The 18,413-nt window shown below is 44.8% G+C and overlaps 2 protein-coding genes across 4 annotated transcripts in view; one reads left to right on the top strand and one right to left on the bottom strand.

The window, feature by feature from the left end:
- Window positions 1–7,397, bottom strand: part of GEMIN5 (gem nuclear organelle associated protein 5) — a 28,748-nt gene extending 21,351 nt beyond the window's left edge. Inside the window, exons 1-5 of one of the 2 annotated variants that reach the window (XM_072145509.1) lie at window positions 7,244–7,397; window positions 6,617–6,772; window positions 4,490–4,644; window positions 3,482–3,663; window positions 3,150–3,301 (exon numbers count right to left, since the gene is read on the bottom strand). In XM_072145509.1, coding sequence (XP_072001610.1) covers window positions 3,150–3,301; window positions 3,482–3,663; window positions 4,490–4,644; window positions 6,617–6,761 — 634 coding nt within the window. In that variant the 5' untranslated portion in view covers window positions 6,762–6,772; window positions 7,244–7,397. Of the gene's footprint in view, window positions 1–3,149; window positions 3,302–3,481; window positions 3,664–4,489; window positions 4,645–6,616; window positions 6,773–7,230 lie in introns of both variants that reach the window. The other variant, XM_072145510.1, reaches the window with a different exon arrangement.
- Window positions 7,258–16,438, top strand: MRPL22 (mitochondrial ribosomal protein L22). Of its 2 annotated transcripts, XM_072145511.1 has the most exons (7): window positions 7,259–7,395; window positions 7,864–7,897; window positions 8,120–8,252; window positions 11,347–11,412; window positions 12,909–12,986; window positions 14,006–14,075; window positions 16,179–16,438. In XM_072145511.1, exons 1-7 carry the CDS (start codon window positions 7,374–7,376, stop codon window positions 16,388–16,390), a joined length of 615 nt encoding a protein of 204 aa, XP_072001612.1. In that variant the 5' UTR covers window positions 7,259–7,373; the 3' UTR covers window positions 16,391–16,438. The 2 variants fall into 2 exon arrangements, with proteins under 2 accessions (XP_072001614.1, XP_072001612.1); XM_072145513.1 differs by lacking the exon at window positions 8,120–8,252 and having other exon boundaries at window positions 7,258–7,395.
- Window positions 16,439–18,413: the final 1,975 nt, after the last annotated feature.

Here is an 18,413-nt window from a genome sequence, read left to right as displayed (position 1 = left end):
AACAGATTTAAAAGGATTGCTGGACCGGTAGCCTGAAATATTCATAGAAGACACATGGAGGCGATGGAGGCAAAATACACTGATCAAAAGTAAAGTTCCACCTCATAGGTACATTCACCCGGCACAATCTGAGCTTTAGGTCATGCAGCTTTTTAGATAGACCAAGTAATATGTTTTGGGACTCCCATTCATCGGTAGGCACAACCCCTTTAAGGCCTATACATAGGAAGATGTGACACCATAATACACACGTCTGATTGGCTTGTCTAAGGTAAGATGGGGGGGGGGGGGGGTTATGTGTCTGACAAGTGGACTCAATAAAAGTTCAACATACCCAATATTTCCTTCTTTACACCAACATCAGATGTCATGTTTACATAGTTCAAGGCAAGTCCTAAGTGTCTGGAGTCACCACTCCAGGGTCCACTCCTCCTGCTACGTTCTGGCTCCTGAAGTAGAAGTGCCAACATCAGGTACCAGGAAAGGTCCAGTGTGGAGCAGGGAGCATAAACAAGAGTGATGAGTATTTCTGCCCCGGGTCCCCACAATCATCAACAGCCTGCTCTGGGGTCTCCAGGATCAACAAAGGTCTGCTCTGGATCATCAATGGTCTGCTCTGGGGTCTCCAGGATCATCAATGGTCTGCTCTGGGGTCTCCAGGATCATCAATGGTCTGCTCTGGGGTCTCCAGGATCATCAATGGTCTGCTCTGGGGTCTCCAGGATCATCAATGGTCTGCTCTGGGGTCTCCAGGATCATCAATGGTCTGCTCTGGGGTCTCCAGGATCATCAATGGTCTGCTCTGGGGTCTCCAGGATCATCAATGGTCTGCTCTGGGGTCTCCAGGATCATCAATGGTCTGCTCTGGGGTCTCCAGGATCATCAATGGTCTGCTCTGGGGTCTCCAGGATCATCAATGGTCTGCTCTGGGGTCTCCAGGATCATCAATGGTCTGCTCTGGGGTCTCCAGGATCATCAATGGTCTGCTCTGGGGTCTCCAGGATCATCAATGGTATGCTCTGGGGTCTCCAGGATCATCAATGGTCTGCTCTGGGGTCTCCAGGATCATCAATGGTCTGCTCTGGGGTCTCCAGTATAATGGCTACTCAAGTGTCTCCAGGATTCATAGTATCATAGTTTATACGGTTGAAAAAAGACACTTGTCCATCAAGTTCAACCAAAGAAGGAAAGGGATTGGATGAGGAAGGGATTTAGGGGAAACAATTCTATATAACATAACCATCAATGTTATTTAGGTGTAAAAAGGCATCTAGACCCTTCTTAAAGCTCTCTGCTGTCCCTGCTGTGACCAGCGCCTGAGGCAGACTATTCCACAGACTGACAGTTCTCATAGTAAAAAAGCCCTGTCGCCTCCGGTGATTAAACCTTGTTTTCTCCAGACGGAGACAGTGCCCCCTCGTCTTTTGATTTGATTTAATCTGGAACAACTTACCACCATATTTTTTGTATGGACCATTCATATATTTATATAAATTAATCATGTCCGCTTGTATTTATCTCTTTTCCAGACTAAATAAATCTAGTTGTTTTAATCTTTCCTCATAACTAAGACCCTCCATACCCCTTACCATTTTTGTGGCTCTACGTTGATCCCTCTCCAGCTCCAGGGCTTTTTATGGACCGGTGCCCAGAACTGGACAGCATATTCCAGGTGAGGCCGAACCAGTGCCTTGTACAGTGGTAATATTACATCCCTATCCCGAGAGTCCAGACCACTTTTGATACATGACAAGATCTTGCTGGCTTTAGAGGCAGCTGATTGACATTGCATGCTGTTATTCAATTTATGATCTACTAGTACCACCAGGTCCTTCTCAACAAGGGACTCTCCCAGATTTACTCCCCCAAGTACATATTTTGCCTTTGGATTATTGGCCCCCAGGTGCATAACATTACATTTATCCACATTAAACATTTATCCACATTAAACCTCATTTGCCAAGTGGATGACCAAACATTCAGTTTATCCAAGTCACCCTGCAGCCTATGAATATCCTCCATAGACTGTATTACACTACACAGCTTGGTGTCATCTGCAAAAATAGACACAGTGCTATTAATTCCTACCTCTATATCATTAATAAATATATTAAATAGTAGTAGGCCAAGCACAGAACCCTGAGGTACACCACTCATAACTGGTGACCATTCCAAGTAGGAATCATTGACCACAACTCTCTGGATACGATCCTTCAGCCAGTTTTCAATCCAATTGCAAATGATTTCTGTCAAACCAATAGCCCTAATTTTACCCATCAGGCGTCTATTATTAAAGGAAACCTACCACCATGGATTTACCTATTAAGGTAGATTCGGTGGTAGGTGCATCTAACAAATGTAAAGATAGGCTAATCCTTTAGTCCCCAATCTTTTAGAAAGCTTAAAGGCCTTGATATGCAAATTTTCTAAAGAGGCTACTGGGGCGTGGAGTAGCCGGAGCTCAGGCTACACGGCACAGCTACTCCACACCCAAATCTTTGATCCTCCAACTAGATATCTTCAGCGTGCAGCTACAAGGAGCTGTGTGCACTCGTCCGCGAAGCCAGAGTTCTGCACAGCGGCTGTGCGATCTCGGCTCCAAAACCGGAGCTATTGCGCAGAACGCCGTCTTCGAGGACGTACGAGCAGCTCCTTGTAGCTGCCCGCTGAATATATCTGGTTGGAGGATCAAAGAGGTTACTGGGGTGTGGTGTAGCCGTGCGGTGTAGCCTCGGCTCTGGCTACTCCACACCTTAGTAGCCTCTTTAGAAAATTTGCATTTCAAGGCCATGAAACTTTCTAAAAGATTGTGGGGACTAAAGGATTAGCCCTAAAAAGGGCTATCCTTACATTTGTAACATGCACCAACCACCGGATCTACCTTAATAGGTAGATCCGTGGTGGTAGGTTTCCTTTAATGGTCTACTTGGGGTATCCAGGATTATTCATCATCTGGATGTAGTATTTGGTGTTTAGTGTTGGGTTCTGGGTTGGGGATCTAGGGTTCTGGTTACTAGTGCAGCCCCTTGAAGTTGAGCGGTATGACAATGCGGCCCCTCACTCCTATAAAGGCTGAGCATCCCTGCTCTATACAGAAGAGACCTAGTTCTATAAAGACTTATAGGATCTGACAGGAGGTTACTCCATACCTTGTGTGTCATCTGCCTTTGGATACAGATCTTCCTCACGAGGATGAGGGCACCAAGCCAGGCTATGGACCTCGTCATCATGTCCACGCAAACGGTGGATGACCTCTCCTCTACGGCTCATATCTATGATGACTATCATCCCGTCCTTGTACCTGGGAAGAGCAGACAATTTTGGATGGTTCTGTGAGCTGATGACATAACTTCTAGGGCAATCTCAGTCAGGCCGAGTCCCTCAGGGCAAGAACGTGATGAGTTCCTGGCAATATTGAAGGGGCTTTCTTATTGAGACCCCTCCTAATATGCACCAAGTTGGTGGTTTCTTCACTACTTACCCTACTGCCACTAGATCCTCTTGATGTGGTGCACAGGACAGACAGATGATGGTCCTCGGCTCTGGGAAGAACTGCTGCCCCTCATTTCGATTAGACCAAAAGCAAACCACTATCCCCTTCTCATCTCCGCTCACCAACAAATCCTTCACCAGGGGAGACCAGTGTAGGGCAGAGATCGTGTTCTGGAAGAAAACAGACCCATCTAGGTTAGGAGAACCACAAGGCTGATCATTCAGTAAGACAATGACTGCTCTACTATAAATCGGGACCCTTTGCTCTGAGTAACTGCTGCATTATCCAATCTGAAACTCGGCACAGATTTTACTCTGAAGGGGGGCTGAAACATCATTTGAAACAAGAATAGTCATTTTTTAGTCTGAAACAAGTCAAGTTTGGAGGCTGTATGGGAGTGTCACCTCCAATGCTCCCATCTTCAGTTCTAGAAACTTCTTCAGTACCTAGAAATATGCTGCTGATGTCTTTTAAATCTGTCATATAAATTCAGGCTTGTGGTCCTGTGGACTAAAGAACCAGAGAAGTAAAAAAATAGTCTGAAATGTGATCTTCAGAAATCCAATTTTCGCCTGTATCTTCAGGTCTGTAGCTCATGAACCCTGATGCGACCTGAAACATGAGATGCTTTCATATGGAACCAGAAGTATGCTTTTTGGTTCCATAGAGCCAAAGATAGGGGTGTCTGAGATGACTCTGCAGCATCAAGACTTGACTCATCTTGGGTAAAATCTGACTCTTCTCTTTTCACATATAAGAGGGGATTTTTCGAAAGGACATTTCACCCCCTACCTGAGGGGACTGGTAGTTTAATGGTTATTTAGGGAAAACCAGATAAGTAAACTATTCACTTAGCACTTTAATATGCGAATCCTTCTTATGTCCTATATTCAGACACTGATGTGAATCTCTTACTGAATCACATAATTCCAGTCATGATTTCCTATATGTTTGCCATATTTTCTAACATAGATACTTGTACAGATTGGTTCTTACCCGATGGAGCTTGTGTTCGGTCACTAGACTCTTGGTCTGGGTGTCCCATACTTTCACAGATCCGTCATCAGAGCTGCTGGCGCAGAGGTGCGACTGACCAGAGCAGTGAGAGAAGGCGAATCCGGAAACCCTCTCTGTATGTCCCACCAGCTCCCCTGAACAAGAAGGGGAAAATCATAAGTATATGCATGACGACAGACATGATGGGGAGATGCTGTAGTACTCCTGTATACACACTGACAGACACGATGGGGAGATGCTGTAGTAATCCTGTATACACACTGACAGACATGATGGGGAGATGCTGTAGTACTCCTATATATACACTGACAGACATGATGGGGAGATGCTGTAGTACTCCTATATATACACTGACAGACATGATGGGGAGATGCTGTAGTACTCCTATATACACACTGACAGACATGATGGGGAGATGCTGTAGTACTCCTATATACACACTGACAGACACGATGGGGAGATGCTGTAGTAATCCTGTATATACACTGACAGCCATGATGGGGAGGCGATGTAGTAATCCTGTATATACACTGACAGACATGATGGGGAGATGCTGTAGTAATCCTGTATACACACTGACAGACATGATGGGGAGATGCTGTAGTAATCCTGTATACACACTGACAGACATGATGGGGAGGCGATGTAGTAATCATGTATATACACTGACAGACATGATGGGAGATGCTGTAGTACTCCTGTATACACACTGACAGACATGATGGGGAGATGCTGTAGTAATCCTGTATACACACTGACAGACATGATGGGGAGATGCTGTAGTAATCCTGTATATACACTGACAGACATGATGGGGAGATGCTGTAGTAATCCTGTATATACACTGACAGACATGATGGGGAGATGCTGTAGTACTCCTGTATATACACTGACAGACATGATGGGGAGATGCTGTAGTAATCCTGTATACACACTGACAGACATGATGGGGAGATGCTGTAGTAATCCTGTATATACACTGACAGACATGATGGGGAGATGCTGTAGTAATCCTGTATACACACTGACAGACATGATGGGGAGATGCTGTAGTAATCCTGTATATACACTGACAGACATGATGGGGAGATGCTGTAGTAATCCTGTATATACACTGACAGACATGATGGGGAGATGCTGTAGTAATCCTGTATATACACTGACAGACATGATGGGGAGATGCTGTAGTAATCCTGTATATACACTGACAGACATGATGGGGAGATGCTGTAGTAATCCTGTATACACACTGACAGACATGATGGGGAGATGCTGTAGTACTCCTGTATATACACTGACAGACATGATGAGGAGATGCTGTAGTACTCCTATATACACACTGACAGACATGATGGGGAGATGCTGTAGTAATCCTGTATATACACTGACAGACATGATGGGGAGATGCTGTAGTAATCCTGTATACACACTGACAGACATGATGGGGAGGCGATGTAGTAATCATGTTTATACACTGACAGACATGATGGGGAGATGCTGTAGTAATCCTGTATATACACTGACGGACATGATGGGGAGGTGATGTAGTAATCCTGTATATACACTGACAGACACGATGGAGAGATGCTGTAGTAATCCTGTATACACACTGACAGACACGATGGAGAGATGCTGTAGTAATCCTGTATACACACTGACAGACACGATGGGGAGATGCTGTAGTAATCCTGTATACACACTGACAGACAGAGCTAAATGGAGCAGACGGCTGTGCATGTCCATTCTGCTTCATTCATCTCTATAGGGTTGACGGAGGTCTGACGGAGTTACCTCTGACCTCCCATTCTCATGATCTGTGGGGTTCTCATCACTGAGACCCCCACAATCAGCAATCCTGTGGATAGGGCCTAAGTTGATTGGTGGGAAAACACTTTTAAAAGACTGATGGAGATTATAGAGCGCAGAACTGTAAAATCTTTAGTGCCATAGATACTAAATGCAGAGGTATGTCCGACCACCACGCCATTGATATGGAGTATACCTAAGTTATTGTGATCTGTGGGACAGTCAGTCAGTTTGTCATTCCCCATCTTGTCGGTAGGATATACACTACACTAGCTCAATATTTGTTATACAGAAAGTTACCGTAGAATCCGGGCTCCTGGGGGCTGATACGTAGCAAGTAGATGGAATTCCGAGCCGCAAACCCAAACAGTCCTCCTGCGGCATCACTGGACCGACTGCAGTACCAATTGGGGGATGCGCTGAGCATCCGATCCGGATCCCCCATCCTTGTATCACCTGTCAGAACATAATACACAATGATCACAGACACATTCAGTGTATGGGTATTATATACAGTGTATGCGCACCATATACAGGGACATGCCAGGATAACATATAGTGGATAGGTATTATATACAGATCGTTATTATATACAGTGCATGGGTATTATATACAATGATATTGTATACAGTGTAAGGGTACAATATACAGATTATTAATATATACATTGCAACGGTACTATATACTGTATATGGATACTATTTACAGTGTGCAGCTATAATATACAGATTATAGCTATAATGTACAGGGCATAGCTATTATATACAGTGCATCAGTATTATATACAGTTTATAGCTATTATATACAGTGCATCAGTAGTATATACAGTATATAGCTATAATATACAGTGCATCGGTATTATATACAGCGTATAGCTATTATATACAGTGTGCAGGTATATACACATTACATACAGGTCCCGCTCACCTCCCGCAGCCTCCCCCCAAGCACACGCTGCTTCTGCTGCAGCTCCTGTCGCTCGTGCTGCTGTCGTAAAGAGCCGGCTCACATGTCATCAGTGACAGCCACCGCGCCGTAAAGCGAGACACTCTCCAAGATGGCGGCGTCCGTGTCTGCGGGTGAGGCACGGGGAGGGCGAGGATGTCACTGCTTGGGAGAGGGGACCACGATGTGTGTGGACCCTCCGTGTCCGGGCAATGGAGGGTTATATCACATGTCTTATAGGGGAACATGATAAGAACATGTCCTGTAATAACCCCGAACCGTGTATTACTGGTGTAGTCATGAAACTACAACTCCCAGCATGCCCTGGAGACTTGTAGCTGTGCTGCTGATTCCTGTTCTTGTTAGGGCATGCTGGGAAATGTAGTTCTAGTGTAACTGGAGTACATTATGTGTCTCTCTTTGGTTCTCTGTTATCAGACAGATGGGAAAAAACTATAGTATCTTTCTCTATTTTTTTAATTCATACATCTGTAGAGCCCCTCCGTTATTCCTCATGGAAACGCATGAAATAATTGACCACTTTTGCTGCAAGTTTTACCATTTACTACATTTCTGACAAATATTTCATGTTTGTCTTACAGCCGTATGGGGGTCACTGTTCCGGATCCAGAGGGGGTGAGTACAAAACAATTTCTCACAGCTGAGGTTTTGGTACTATCTCCAGCCAGCTTGCCAAAATCATACCAAGCTTACCATACTGACAGCTTACATCTCTCCTCGTGTCTGAATGGTTTGCTACAATGTGTCGGTGCAGACAAAATGTCTAAGAATTGCTAAGACTGGATACATTTGTAGCAAACTCCCAGCTCTGAATAGAGAACGTACATCTTGTTGCAGCCTGACAGCCGCTGGCAGCCTCCTGTCACACCGCGGCATCCACACCACCGCCGTCCTGGAGAAACGTGGCTGGGAGATGAAGAACAGAGTTGTCTACTCGCCTCAGCTTCCTGATGAGCCACGACGACCCGCAGTGAGTCCATTTTTATATCGTCTATAGGATAAGTCATCAGTCAGGTACTGTGAGGGTCTGACACTCAGGACCCCCAGCGAGAGAGAACGGAGGAGGATAAACAGCTCCCTTCTCTATGTAGTGGCCGGTCCTAGAACTGCATGTCAGCTCCCATTCAAGTGCAGTAATGCAGCTCCATTTTATCCTCTATGGGGGCTTGTTTTCTGCGTAACCAATTGTACTTCCCAGTGATGGTATTTAATATTCCATACAGGGTACTGGGAAGCTGGAAAAAAACTCAAAATGCATTTGCGTCAATTTCTTGTAAGCTCTGCTTTTCAACTTTTACAGTTCGTGCAGAATGACGCCTTCCCTTTATTTTTAGGGCCGGTACGATCACATAGATACCAGTTTTTATGCATTATGAACCAAACATACCTTGAGAGTGCTGTAGCTACACTGATGCAGAAACGTATCTCGTTTGATCCCTGAGCTGAGTGGTTTTGCTCAAAAAACAATTATAAAATTCAGGAGCTTGGGAAAGCTGGGTTGCATGCTGGTTGCTGTTTATAAACACATTATAGCTTACTGAAGTGTCCAGACAGGACTAATCAACCTGAGCTGGATGACTCATACACAGCAGCTGGGGAATAGTGCAGCGATTGATTGGACAACACAGTGATGACATTTTCTTGGTTTATGCTGGGCTGGACAAGGCTGGAGCAGTGCATAATTAGGGTAAGAGGAGAGGCCAGCCACATGAGAGACCTCGTTATCATAATAGGGCACATTTACTAACCCGGTCCTGCGCGATCCCCGATCCGGAATGTCCGCCGGAATGCACATCTGCCGCGATTCAAGAAGGTTGTGCGCCCGATTAGTCCGAATCCGTCGGATTGTCCGACAGCCCACCCCCTGATTTCTGTCGTATGGAAGCCGGTGCCAATGCGCAACAAAATCCCTGTCGCGATCCCCGAAAAGTCAGAAAACCCGACAAAAATGCGGCTGCGGGACCCTTAGTATATAAGCCCCAAAATTATAATTGTTTTTTTCAGCAAAACCACTCACCTCAGGGATTAAACAAGATATGTTTCTGCATCAGTGTAGCTACAGCATTCTCAAGGTATGTTTGGTTCAAAATGCATAAAAGCGAATGGGAGGTTTCCTTTAAAACCTTTTGTACAAATTATTTTCGCTTCGCCATCTTCTGTCAATACATTTTCATACTTCGCACGCGGAGCTGTGTAAGGAGTCACTTCTTTTTTGCGGGACGTGATGACACTTTCATTGCAACCATTTTGGGGATCACTTTTTATCACATGTTTTATGCTTTGCAAAATGACGAGAAAGTGGCGATTTGGACATTTTTTTTCCGTAACAGAGTTCACCCGCGGGAATAACTGATTTTCTATTTTGATAGATTGGGACTTTTGCAATACCTAACATGTTGTCAGATTTTTTTTGTTTATTTTATATTGGTTCTAGGGAAAGTGAGGTGATTTGATCTTTTACTTATGTTTATAATTTGTAATATACACACCCTCTAGGATACTTTAACCCTAGGGCAGTGATGGCGAACCTATGGCACGGGTGCCAGAGGTGCCACTCAGAGCCCTTTCTGTGGGCACCCGGGCCATCGCCCCAGCACACCAGACAGGACTCAAAGAATCTTTCTGCAGTTCCAAGCAACTTAAAAGATGCAGCTTTCAGACAAATTTTGATACTTACTTCGTTACTAGGGACTGTAGGAAGAGGGAGAATGAATAGACAGGGCTGAATTATCTTTGGAGGACCTCCTGCTGGCCCCACGATTCTCTGTGTACAGACGGACACTGGCTAAAATGATGCAAATTTTTCATCTTTCTACTGTGTTGCTGTCCTCAGGAGGCCAATATGATTGAGAGTTGTTGAAGAACGTGGAGCAATAAGTTACTGCTTTCATTTTTGGTTGGCACCTCGTGATAAATAAGGGGGGTTTTGGGTTGCTTTTTGGGCACTCGGACGCTAAAAGGTTCGCCATCACTGCTCTAGGGGGTCTGATCGTTCTTACCATATACTGCAATACAGCTGTATATGGTTATTTTGCCGATTTGTTACAGTGATCGAACCCCTGATGAAGTTACTATAGGTGACAAAAAAAGCGTGGTGTGCCTCTAACCTCATGCACAAGTTCTCTCCCCTTGGGGGGTGTATTGTGTTTTATTATGTGGGACAAGTGGTTTTGCTTTGGATCTATACATTAACTTTGATGGAGGACTGACTTATCCCACTTGACTTTTATGTATCAGTGTTGTTTGCACTTGAGCCTTGATTTGTCTTTAGACATTTAGAGACAGTTTTTTTATTGTGCTCACTGATTACCTTTATACATATAGGGGGTGATTACCACATATTTTTGTGCATGTGAGGTTATATGTGGACACTCTGACCTTGTTTGTTGTCCTCGGGATTTCGGAAGTGTACCAATACACATTTTAATTGTTATCTGTTGTGTCTGGACTAAATAAAATTTGTCTTTTTTTTTTTTCCTGTAAAAACATTTCATTTCAAATTGTACAACATTTGTTGTAATTTGAAGATTTGTTACAGTATGCCTCTGGCACACTATAGCGGATGTCAGGAAATGACAAGCCCTGGTGTCTCTCATAGACTCTGGGCTGTCATATACCCCCACGGATCACAAGAATGGGGGTCCGTTGTACCTCAAGTGAATGGAGCGGTAGGTCAGACATGCGCACTGCCATTCCATTCACTTTAGTGAATCTATAGAAGTTGCTGATAACCATCTCAGTCTGTACCGTAGAGAAGAATGGAGCAGTAGGCACGACTAATGTGTTTGTTAGGGTTACATTGGACCCTTGTTCTTGTGATCACCCCCACTGGGACCTCCATTGATCAGTAAGTTAAGATGACACATCTAAACCTGATGTGGCTTGACAATCCCTTTAAATACAAGCAGCTACTATTCCGCAGGACTCTAGTCATAAGCGGGTGGCCGATCATGATATATGTTATTATTCAGGTTTGGCTTGGCACAGTATATGGACTCAGATATGAGATCTTTTTGACCCTGACTTAGACCATATCGATATAATTTGTCTATTTATTCCCATAGGAAATCCACCATTGCCGCAGAGAGATCAAGTACAGCATGGACAAGATGTGGTATTTGGCCAAACTGGTAAGCAGCCATGTATAGGGTATTAAGTGTCCTGTACGGCTCAGGTAGCAAATAGCGAATCCTGTTGATTTAAAAAAAAGGGGTCCTCCGGAGGTTAAGATTCTTGGCTGCTTTCTTCCAAGTACAGCTCCACACCTGACCATGGTTTGTGTCGGTATTGCAGTTCGGCTGTATAGAGATGAGGGGAGACGAGTTATAATACCGCCACAAATCATGGTCGGCACAGGAGCAGTTTTTGGAAGAAAGCAGCCGCGTTGGACAACCCCTTTAAAGTGGCTCCTCCAGCCGCTATAGTGAAAAATCAAGTTCTTCACCTATCCATAGCATAGAAAATTGCTCTATCCAACCTGGCGCTCCATTCATTGGGGCTACCATGTGGAGCCCCTTTCTTGTGATTGGATCAGCAAGTTATCCTCTAATCACAGGATGTTGTGACTGGACAACCCCTTTAAATGGACATAAAACAGTCTCAGCAGCATGAAATGACTTAAACAGGATAATTTACTATTTGAGTGTCTTCATAAATGGGATTTCTGTGGTTAAAACGATAAAGTATACAGTTCCGACTTACATACAAATTCAACTTAAGAACAAACCTACAGACCCTATCTTGTATGAAACCCGGGGACTGCCTTGTAATTGGAAAAGCCCTCCACTACTGCCCCATTCACACATATGGAGCGGAGGACCCCCGTCGGGGGTCGTCGATTCTTGGAAATACAGGAAGCATTGGTGATGGGTGCAGTAAATCCATTCACAAGCCAATAGCTCTGAGCACTAGAAAGAAACTGAAGGGTAAAATCTCAGGAGGAAATCTCCTATTCTGGACCCTTCTTTAGAATTTAGTGCCCACCAGAACAATGATTTAGATTTGCATTATGTAATACCCCATTTGTCCTGCGGTAGCGCTGCATAGAAAAGTTGCTTCCAGACATCAACATTACGTTATCTGGATTGCTGGGAGTCCACTTCTTGTAACTGTTGTGGGTCTCAGCAATTGGACCCTCAACAATGTGATAGTTATCCCCTATCTCATGGATAGGAGAGAACTTGGGACAATCCCTTTAAGAATTTGGGTTTGTAAGCTGAATTACTGGCATTGGCAGGTAGTTAGTGTCATGACCATGGCCCCGGCTTTACCTGCAAAAGTGTATGAATGATTTCCGCACTCGGAGAAGACGTTCTTGCTCGAGAAATAAAATTTCATGAATCAAATCCCCGCCGGTTCCTTGTGATTAATTTTCCAAATTCCAGAGCTGGGGCTGAAACCACAAACAGACTTTTAGTAAAATTGAGTTTCTTGGTCATCAAAGTGAAATTGAGCAGAGTTATTAATTCATCTAGATGGTGGATGGAGATATGTAAATGACTCCGCATTTCCATAGAACGAGGCTCAAGCAGGAAGCGTCGCGGCCCCCGGGGGCCTGTTTAGTAGCTGAATCGTAATCTATTAGTCACATGATCGTGGAAGATTAACCCTCTGCTTGTAACTCTAGATCAAGGGAATGTCTATAGACCAGGCGATCGCACAGCTGGAATTCAATGACAAGAAAGGAGCGAAGATAATGAAAGAGGTAAGATGAGGATAAGAAGAACATTCTGGTATGTCTCTCTATAACTACTGTTTCTATGCATGCATATATATATTTATTTATTTTTAGAGGAGGATTTATGGGTAAATTTTGAGGACTCCTAGGTAAGAGTCCTGATTACCCGGCCCACACACAGTGATTGGCAGGGAGAGTCCTGGTTACCCCACCCACACACAGTGATTGGCAGGGAGAGTCCTGTTTACCCCGCCCATGCAGTGATTGGGAGGGCGAGTCCTGATTACTCCACCCACACCCAGTGCTTGCAAAGGCGAGTCCTGATTACCCCGTCCACACATAGTGATTGGCAGGAGAGTCCAGGTTACCCCGCCCCCCACGCACAGTGATTGGCAGGAAGTCCTGATTACCCCACCCACACACAGTGATTGGCAGGGAGCGTCCTGATTACCCCACCCACACCCAGTGATTGGCAGGGAGAGTCCTGATTACACCATCTACACCCAGTGATTGGCAGGGAGAGTTCTGATTTCCCAGCCCACACCCAGTGATTGGCAGGGAGAGTTCTGATTACTCCATCTACACACAATGATTGGCAGGGAGCGTCCTGATTACCCCACCCACACCCAGTGATTGGCAGGGAGAGTCCTGATTACACCATCTACACCCAGTGATTGGCAGGGAGAGTTCTGATTTCCCAGCCCACACCCAGTGATTGGCAGGGAGAGTTCTGATTACTCCATCTACACACAATGATTGGCAGGGAGAGTTCTGATTTCCCAGCCCACACCCAGTGATTGGCAGGGAGAGTTCTGATTACTCCACCCACACCCAGTGATTGGCAGGGAGAGTTCTGATTACTACACCCAGTGATTGGCAGGGAGAGTTCTGATTACTCCACCCACACCCAGTGATTGGCAGGGAGAGTTCTGATTACTCCATCTACACACAATGATTGGCAGGGAGAGTCGTGGTTACCCTGTAATTTTGCCATTTTATAATGATCTATTTAATGAAATTTATTTCCTTCACCTTCTGTGTTTTAGGTCTTGTTAGAAGCCCAAGAAATGGCAGTAAGGAACCACCATGTGGAATATAAATCTAACCTCTACGTAGGTAAGGACTTCGTTCAAAGGAGGGATGCCTGATCCTTAAAGGGGGTTGTACAAAGTTTTCAAGTTATCCCCTATTCACAGTTGATTGCTGAGGGTCTGATTGCTGGGACCTTCCCCCCCCCCCCCCCCCCCCGGTTACAAGAACGGGGGTGAGTGGAGAGACGGGATATGCGCTACTTCTACTGCACCATTCATTGCTGAGAATGGGAATCCCAATAATCAGATTGTTATCCCCCTATGCTGCGCCAGTCCCAGCTAGGACCATCCCAGTTCTAGAGACGGGACCACCGCAGTTCTGCAGGTTGGATCTCCATCTTTAGCGTAACATTGAGATAGTCCACGAATGAAAGAAAATGAAGTGGCACTCACCGATCCAAGTGAACAAATCTCAAGCCAATGACTACGCCTGCGTGCATCCCACCGGATATAAGGGGGAAAGCAGGCGTGCGTCGTCATAGTGATAGCAAACAATGTTAAAACATACTTCTATACCAAATATTCGCAAAAATTCCCCACAAATCTGAACAACCTCATTCCCTCCATAGCGTTAGCACGATTAAAGTACATATATATCTTTTTGGAGTAATGCAGAAGGGGAAAGAAGGAAGGAAGGTATCGTACAAGTAACATATGGTATACGACACATATCAAATAAAAACCACACTTAGAGAGACCCCATCATATATCTAGATGCTGATTCATACACAAGATTCGTATGTAATCACTAGAGGAAAACCTTCAACTCAATACGATCGTTCAGGCCTAATGCACCCATGGGCCCAAATTTCATAATGCATCTACTCTTCCGACGTAGAAGATTAAGGGAGCGATCCCCTTCTTTCTGAGCTACATCCTACTTTCTCTATGCCCACAAACTTCAGTACAGAGAGGGATCCAGGAGGGGAACTATAGATGCGGGTCATGTCACTATTGCAGCTTGTCCAAATGTGTTACCCTTGGGGGCGTTACTTAATTGGTTAATACCTTTATATCAGGCCGGTCCAATTTTGGAGTCTATGAGCTGTTCTGCCCCTGCCAAAGGTATTACATTGGCAAGACCATAAGGAGTCTTTTCACCCGCTTTAGGCAGCAGAGGAGGTCCATTACTACGGGAGCAGCGAATGTACTGAAGTTTGTGGGCATAGAGAAAGTAGGATGTAGTTCAGAAGGAGGGGATCGCTCCCTTAATCTTCTACGTCGGTAGAGTAGATGCCTTATGAAATTTGGGCCCATGGGTGCATTAGGCCTGAACAAATATGAGTTGAAGGTTTTCCTCTAGTGATTACAAATATGTAGCACGGCGGGCACACGGCAGCGCCCGGGGAGAGGAGGAGTGCTGCTCACCCCTGCCCCTCTCCATAGGGATGTATGGCGCACGGCGTCGTAATATGAGAAAAGATACAACATGTCCTATCTTTTTCCGGGGTACGAAGCCGCACGTGTGCTGCTCCGTACCACGCCCATTGTCGTTTTTTGGGGGGCGTATATCGGCCGTATATACGTCCCCCATGCGGCAGTGTGAATGTAGCCCAAGTGTGGCTTTTATTTGATATGTCGTATACCATATGTTACTTGTACAATACTTTCCTTCCTTCTTTCCCTCTTCTGCATCATTCCAAAAAGATATATATGTACCTTAATCATGCTAACGCTATCGAGGGAATGAGGTTGTTCAGATTTGTGGGGAATATTTGGTATAGAAGTATGTTATAACATTGTTTGCTATCACTATGATGGGGCACGCCTGCTTTCCCCCTTATATCCGGTGGGATGGGCGCATGCGTAGTCACTGGCTTGAGAAAGCGCCGAGCTCCGCGGCTTTGTGTGCCTCCCAGTTTATATGAATAAAGAATATTTGTTCACTTGTATCGGTGAGCGCCACTTTGTTTTCTTTCATTAGTGGATTTGTTCTGTTATGCTATGAAGTCTATGTGGATGTCTTCCTACGCCTCCACCTTCCCTGCTGTGAAACACTAATTGACCCACATAGAGACTGTGCCCGTATGGTTCTGCTTCCGACTTGACGTAACATTTGAGATAGAATGGCTGTAAATATAGTGAAAATCTGACGCTATTCACACAAGCCTCTCTGTTCTACATGCAGCCGACTCCTTCTCCGGAAAAGGCACCTACCTGAAACGGATTCGCTACCACGGCCGGGGCAGGTTCGGCATCATGGACAAGGTGCACTGCCATTATTTTGTCAAGTTGGTTGAGGGACCACCGCCTCCGAAGGAAAAGCCCATCACCGGCTTCCAGCAAGCAACGGAATACGTGCAGAAGCTGCGAAACCGCACCATCATCCACAGCTTGTGAGGCCGCCATTCCCCAGATCACCATGGACTCGGAGGGGGGAGGGAGGGGTCAGACCTTTTATATGTAAAAATTCAATATTTGCTTATTAAAAGATTCAGAGTGAAATGTTGTGGTCTGTTGGGGAGGAAAGGGGTTAATGAGTGTTTACACCCTACGGGGGATACTTATCGTCTTCTGGGTCGGATACCTGATTAGGATATGTGAGCGCCCAGTTTTAGGCCTGTGGCCTCAGCAGCACCCAAAGGAGCCATTTGTACTGAAAATGCCAATGACCAGGAGACCACCATGGTAATTTCAGTATTAAGCTTTTTGTTTTGTCCACAATTCGTGCAAATTCCCTTTAAAGGGGCGTTACCAAGTTTGCAAGTTATGTCAATCTGTTCATTGAGGGTCACAACCCGACTGATCATATTGTTTGTCCCCTGTGTATATTTGCACAACCGCTACAACACTGGTTTATGCTTCTTCTAGATCTCCATGCTTTACACTGCAGCACTGCACAAGGCTAATTTAAGCTCAGCATTAATGGTGTTCGCCCATGAAAGAAAGTTCTCAAATTTTAATCCCCTAGTCATGTTTACACAATAAAGATCATTTTGACCCCTTTAATTTTTTACTCAGTTTTATTGCTGTTTAAGCTGCTATCACTCAGTGATGGTCAGTGTAAGATTCAAGGTTGTGGACAAGGACTCTCTAAGCAGAGACTTCATGATCCCTCTAGTGCTGTGAGATGCTGTGTGCTGACAAAGTGCTTAGGTTATCAGGGTACAATAAAACACAGTCACCTCTGCTATGTCACCCCCTCCCCTGGGATCGAGCACTTATCTTGTCTGTAGAGCAGGTGCTACTGTGCCCTTTCCACGCTGCTAGAAGCACAGTCTATAGTGTGCTGTCTGCTTCCTATCCCTCACCCTTCTCCTGCAATGCAAGATAAGCTAGAGGGAACTGTCCAACCATAGTCAGAAGATTTTATGGTCGTATCCAAGGACAACCAAAATTGTACACATCAGGATAGAGACAGGTTGGAATTATATCTGTGAAATGCTTTTTTTTGTAATAACAGTGAATTAGAGTGTGTTATTTTGTTATCTAAGTATATTTAATAGTCCTGTCTTTGTGGGAATACCCCTTTAAGTCCTAATAAACTCGGGCATGGTATATTTTCACATCGTCCAACCTAGATGTGCAGGAATTGTTGAGGTGTGCAAAACATGAATAATTACCGTACATTCTTCAAGGTTTTTATTTGAAGTTGGATTTAATCAATATCTCCTTTCATTTGGATGCTGAATGTTCATGTTAGAATAGTAGAATAGTGTGATGTAATACCACCTTTGACCATCAGATGTCAGGGGAGTGCTACATTATTATTCTTATTATAATTCTTCATATAGCACCATCATATTCTGTAGTGCGGGATCATGGGAGACATATACAGACAGAGCAATAACATGGTCATATGAAATAATAGGACTGACGATCCTGCTCACAAGAGCTTACAATCTATTGTACTAGTATATAGAGGAATGTATACACCATCTGATTAATTGATGAGTGGCTATAGAAGAAAAACCCCTTTCTGATGTTGAACTGCTGTCGGATGCACCTGTAGAATTTGTTAGGGGTTAACCGTCTATGAAGCCCTTGGTTTGATCCGACAAACTCACTTTATGTTCTTGTGGGATTTACTAAACAGAACCTGGAATCACTTAACTTAAAGGGGTCATTCCATTATCCCACCATTACAAGTTTTCCTCTATCCATAGGATAGGGAATAACCAAGCTGACAGGTGCGATCTGACTGCTGGGACCCTCTCCAGATTATGGGGGAAGGGGGGGAGGTCTCGATCTCATTCGATTCAATCCGTTCAATTCTATAGGAGTGACGGACATTGCTGAGCACAGCGCAGGCAGTCCCATATAATTGAATGGAGAGGCAGGACACATTCCCTTGGGTGTCCATGCCGTTAGACCGCCACCGATCAACTTGATATCCCCTATTTACGCAACTTGTAATGTTGTG

The sequence above is a fragment of the Engystomops pustulosus genome, chromosome 4, assembly GCF_040894005.1.
Source record: "Engystomops pustulosus chromosome 4, aEngPut4.maternal, whole genome shotgun sequence".
NCBI classification, from domain to species: Eukaryota; Metazoa; Chordata; class Amphibia; order Anura; family Leptodactylidae; genus Engystomops; species Engystomops pustulosus.
This window is presented reverse-complemented; position numbering and strand designations above follow the sequence as displayed.